Consider the following 6090-nt stretch of genomic DNA (forward strand, 5'->3'; position numbering starts at 1 on the left):
TTTTTCTGTTGTAAAACCAGAGGGCAAGACCAAAATGAAGATGAGAACATGAAATTCTCAAAAAGCTCTGTGGAAAAGAATTGGAGGAGATTGGCAGTGAATGGGAAACACAGGAAAACCAAAGCTAATATTAGTTTATTGAGGTAGGAATGTTGATGGTACAACAGAGAAATGTAGCCACTACATAATATTTTATTTATTTCTTTTAGTAGTTTATTTTACAATGCTTTATCAACTGCTATGGTTATCTAGCATCTGAATGAGATGAAAGAGATAATGCAGCGAAATGAGTCCAGGAACCAGTGCCAAAAGTTAGGCTAATGGGTTGAGGGAAAACCTGAGAAAAAAACCTCAACCAGGTAACTTGTCCCATCCAGGATTTGAACCTGGGCCCGTCAGTTTCATGGTCAGGCATGCTAAACATTACTCCACAGCCATATTTTACTTTTGTGTCATTCTCTGCCTGTATTTAATTGTTCTATTATTTATTTAATGAACTGCCTCTCAACAGAGTTAGCCTCTGAGGACTCTGTATTCACAATATTTGGTGTTAAGTTAATCAACAATTAACAGAGGTACAATCAATATCTAGAAATGATACAATTAATATGTGTGTACTGTACACATATACACAATAGGAAATTAATAGGACTCATAACACACGCACACACATATAGTACATATATATATAATTAAAAATGATGCAATTAAGGAATGTGATGTATGTGGTGCAATTATTATTGAGAACAGTATAGTCTGACCATCGGATCTGTGCCCCCGTAAGATATGCGAACTGAACCTTAATTCCTTTTCAGCCTCAGCAATTCATTTCTCTCCCTGTATTCCTATTTCTCTCTTTTCTATCTCTCTCCCTTTCTCTCCCCCACTACTCACAATTTTGGCCTTCTTGCAGGACAGTTTATTTGCACTTGCAGTCCAGTGTTGTCAACTCAGCATGAATACTGTAGCACGGAGTGGTGAAAGAAATATTATTAAGTAATAGCATTTTGCATAAGTGAATCAGCGTCATTAGACCTACTTGAATTAAATTATGAATAAGTAATAATTAACCTTACAGTATTATAAGCAATATTCAAGAGACATGACACTGTTTGACGGAAGTTTGGCAACATCCCTATTCGGCAAGGTTCGTGGCCTGCTGTTTGACGTAGTGGGAGAGAAACAGGTGGAATGGGGTGAGTAAAGGCGTTAACTTTTCCAAGAACGACGACAGCGCTGAAGGGGCTTAGATCCGATGGTCCAACAATAGTTACAATTTCGTGTACAGATTTTCTTACAATCTATACAATCATTTATATCATTCTTTGATCTGTAATCAGTCTTAAAGCCTAACTTCTTTTAAAATTTGATATGGTGAGTTCAGAAACTCCCCAAGTCCAGAGAAGTAAATTTTTCAGGAATGAAAAAACTGTATAAATCTGTATTTTTTAAAACAAACTTAATTTTTCAAGTATCATATCAATTGCTCCATAAGTTTTTATATCAGTTTGTGCATTAAGGACTTATTAAACGACATTTGAAAGTTGTGGACATGAGACACATTTGAAATCACTCACTTTTATGAAGGAAAAGCATTGAAGAGAGGGTAATTAGTGTATTAAGGATAAAGAATTACCTGAAGCCTATAAACTGACATTCATGGTCATAATCTCCATCCTCATTAACATTACCGCTAGTACCAACAAGTAACTGAATGCAATTCACAGCATCATTATGTAAGAATTTCATCAAAGATTTCACATAATTCAATATCTTTTCATTTATAGGAATCTATCCTTTGTAAGGTTTCTGGCAGGGAATTACAGGCTCTGAATTAAGTTTCAATACTCTGAAATGTTGTGGGATATGCCACTCATTGTGGTATCAACATGGTCCCTACTGAACCTGATTGCTTGTATTTTGTTTGTGACACTGCTCTTAAAACTATTTTAAATTCATTCTGAAAATCAATTATTTCATTACCTTTTACAGAATAAACAGGGAATTTTTCTTTTCAACTAACTGAATCCATCCTTGATACATTTCCATGGACTCAACATTTGTTTTCATTTTTTCAATGACCACAAAATGCTGGTCACAAGGTAGGAAAGAATGTCCTCGAACTGGGAACATTTGTTCCACTTCCTTGAACCTGCCAAGTCCTGGACTGGGAATTATATTGGAATGACTGAATATTTTAAGGCTGTCGAAATATGTTAGGAGCATGGATTTGGACACTTCTTTCCAGAACTGGATGAAATGTGTCCAAATCAATACATTTCAATAAAAAACACATTACGAAAAAGAAGGTGACTTAGGGAGTTTTTGAACTCACCCTCTTTTGTTCATAATGTAAAAAAAAAAAAAAACCAGCAATAGCACAGTTTGTTCCGTCCTCAAGATTCTATGGAATGATAGTGCCAGCTATTACTTTTTAAGTTCATCTTTTCCATGTAGTTGAAATGTTTTAATTTTGAGTTGCTGTCTTAAAATACAGAGTGTCCGACATGAACTATTCTGTGAAGAGTTTCATAACTCGATAACTAACAATTAATAAATGTATCTAAGTGCTGTTTACTGCAGGGGACAGGGGAACTCTCCAAGTTCTTGTGGTGATGCCATAATTCCATTCCTCGTGATTTTCAGCAGATGTTCGATTGTTGTTAATTTTTATGTTATTCCATTCATTGTTGCTAACATTTTCGTGTTGATGAATTCATTTGTTTAGTCTGCCAGGCTAGACGAGACGCACATGTGGACTTGCTGACTTCCTGTCTTTTGCAGCAGATGGCATTGGGATAAGTTTGTTGGTTGTTGAACTTTCTTAGTAGTTTGTCTCAGATTAGATTTATGGCTATACAGTATGTATTTTGCTGAAGTTTTCAATTTTATGTTTTTCTTGTTGATTTGAAAATTATCTCAGTCATCAGAAGAAATTAAAGGTAATTACAATCTCTTTTCTGCAGGGCTGCGTTGCCTTATCTACGTTTGAAACAGAGCATTTCAACCAGTGCAAGAGAGAAAGAAGTGAAATTTGTAGATGGAAGGTTACCAGAAGAATGAAGCTTGCAAATCCTTCCAGCTAAGACAAAATTGTATTGAAATGTGAGAGATTTGAAAAATTTTTATATACAGTGAGACAGGGAAATTTTTGTGTAGAAAGTGCAAAGATGAAGACCTAAAAATGACAGCTATTGCAGGAGAAAAGCAGTACTCTTGCGCCTGAACTCGCGAATATGCAAGATATTTGGATAAAAATAGATTTCACGAATAGGCCAGAATTTCGCGTTTTTTCACCACCATAAAATTAAATATGAATGGTCGGGAAATATTTAACATTTTACTGTGCATATTGACATATCGCGTTTTCATATTCGCGTTACAGGTATTCGAATCTGATAATGTTCATGTCAGATTGACTCCTTTTGTCACCGGTTCTTCAATGGTGCAAAGAACTTACGCGCTACATGAATGATCCCCATACTGCTATAAACTAGTGGGAGAAAGTTCAGAATTTAGATCCAACATTAGCAATTCCTGGGAAATGTTTTCCACCTTTACCACAGGTGAAGTGAAACATTTCTCTATGATTGTAGTTCCACTGGAGGAAATGTCAACATATACATATGCCAATGTTACGTTCTTCTGCTTTTTCCTTCTGTCATCAAGATGCTCACATTACACAAGCTGGGGACTAAAGCAATTACGATTCTTCTGTTGTCTGCCTCAGTCCAGACACACTAACGGATTATGAATTCTAGGCCGTCTTATCTACAGGGGAAAATCTTGAGTCTTACCTAAAACTTGCGATTAGTAACTTCTACAAGGTGACTGAGAAACCTTGAGACTGAAATGACGTGCAATGTTATAATGTATAACTTTTTATCTAAAACAGCGTTTCTCAAACTTTTTTGAAGTGGGGACAACTTTTTAAAGTCGGAACAGTTCCGTGGACCACCTTACTCTTGTTTCCTTCGAAAGTAAATTTATCATTTTCGTAGCATATTTTAATGCCAGTATACTTACATTAACACAGAAAAATACGGGAAATGCCTGTTATTATTCGGTTGAGAAGCTTTTGTCATCCAGTCCGCTGTCAAAAAATCTGAAAGTTAGAATTTATGAAACAGTTATATTACCGGTTGTTCTTTATGGTTGTGAAACTTGGACTCTCACTTTGAGAGAGGAACAGAGATTAAAGGTGTTTGAGAATAAGGTGCTTAGGAAAATATTTGGGTCTAAGAGGGATGAAGTTACAGGAGAATGGAGAAAGTTACACAACACAGAACTGCACGCATTGTATTCTTCACCTGACATAATTAGGAACATTAAATCCAGACGTTTGAGATGGGCAGGGCATGTAGCACGTATGGGAATCCAGAAATGCATATAGAGTGTTAGTTGGGAGGCCGGAGGAGAAAATGACCTTTAGGGAGGCCGAGACATAGATGGGAAGATAATATTAAAATGGATTTGAGGGAGGTGGGATATGATGATAGAGACTGGATTAATCTTGCTCAGGATAGAGACCAATGGCGGGCTCATGTGAGGGCGACAATGAACTTTCGGGTTCGTTAAAAGCCAGTACCGGTAAGTAAGCATACTTATATTTTAAAATTGAATTAAGGTTCGGTACTTTGGTCTTCTGTTATGAATTCGGGTGGTCCCTGGCTGGGTTACAGGCACGGTGCCAGATGTGCAGGGAAAAGATGTCGAGAAACACCACATATATTGTGCTTTAAATTCCTCTTTTGTTCCTGAGAGTAGAGTGGGAAGTCATAGATGGATAGGGTAATAAATTTCATAAAATGCAGTACTGGGAGATAAAAGTGAAATTCGATTACCATGTGTCATTTCCAAACTCGAGATTTTAAGCTATAGTGTGATACACAATCGTTTGAATTTTATTTTTTCTTCTGCCTTTTTTGAAGGACCACAAGGGCAGACCTCGAGGACCACAGGTGGTCTGCGGACCATAGTTTGAAAACACTGATCTAAAACACTGCTTTGAAATGTATGTGCATCCATCCACCAGCACTGATATTTTCTTTTCATTTAAAAGTGGAAAATGTTATTTTAATCCCATGCTTATGTAAAATATGTATGATTAAACGAGATTTTCAAGTTCAAAATCATAACATTTCAGTATAAAGTATTCAATGATAAGGTATTTAGGATATTTTGCATTATTCTTTCTAGATTATCGTCCACTACTTGAGGATGGGTCATTGCTACAGGATCCTGCCTGCCTGCTTCAAGTGTTGAGTCTGTCCACTACAGACTACTTCAGCAAAGATGCCAGTGACATATTTTACTGTGTAAGTTTCTTTCTGTTAAGTTGGCAATATATGAACAGTGGTATGAGATGAAATGTCGTAAAACTATTTAATTTGTGTAAAGAGTTGAATCATTTGCATCTACTTGATGAATAATGGATTGTGTTTGCTCGTGGACTACAATGCATATTATCGCCCTGTCCAATATGTTAACATTGGCGTCGGCAACCCAGAAGTTTTCTAAATTCATTATTGTTCCTTTCATTCATTCATTCATTCATTTATTTTATTCCATAAATCTTACATGAGCAATGAAGCTTTAAGATGTGGAACAAGTCAAAATTTTACAATATTACAATTACAATTTTTACAAATTTTTATAGTTTTGCAATTTAGTAATTTTCTACAATTTTTACAATTTTGTGCTCAAACCAAGAAATGGATTCGGAACACCTCAGAATCTGTGCTTCAGTGGCTGGTCATGATAATATCTTTGAAAAATATTGGAGTGCAAGAGGGAAAATGACTTTATTGTCAAACGCCTGGCATTAGAAAACAACAACAACAACAATTTTGTGCAATTTTTTACATTTTGGCGAGATGTAGTGAGATGAGGTGAGGTCCGAGGATTCGCCAAAATATTACCCGGCATTTGCCTTTTGGTTGGGGGAAACCTCGGAAAAACCCCAACCAGGTAATCAAATCAAAACGGGGGTAATCAAATCAAAGAGGTTGATGCCAAGGACTCGCCATAGACTCACCATAGACCATCCGGCTTCAGTCCCACCTCTTTGTTACTCGATTGGTATTAAAA

The 6090-nt window shown here is 36.3% G+C and overlaps 1 protein-coding gene across 4 annotated transcripts in view; it reads left to right on the plus strand.

The window, feature by feature from the left end:
- Window positions 1-6090, plus strand: part of LOC138691907 (uncharacterized) — a 76521-nt gene that overhangs the window by 68123 nt on the left and 2308 nt on the right. For 3 of the 4 annotated variants that reach the window (XM_069814510.1, XM_069814512.1, XM_069814513.1), the window contains 2 exons: window positions 2967-3105; window positions 5200-5318. In XM_069814510.1, coding sequence (XP_069670611.1) covers window positions 2967-3063 — 97 coding nt within the window. In that variant the 3' untranslated portion in view covers window positions 3064-3105; window positions 5200-5318. The remainder of the gene's footprint in view (window positions 1-2966; window positions 3106-5199; window positions 5319-6090) is intronic. The other variant, XM_069814514.1, reaches the window with a different exon arrangement.

Source organism: Periplaneta americana, chromosome 16 (genome assembly GCF_040183065.1).
Source record: "Periplaneta americana isolate PAMFEO1 chromosome 16, P.americana_PAMFEO1_priV1, whole genome shotgun sequence".
NCBI lineage: Eukaryota > Metazoa > Arthropoda > Insecta > Blattodea > Blattidae > Periplaneta > Periplaneta americana.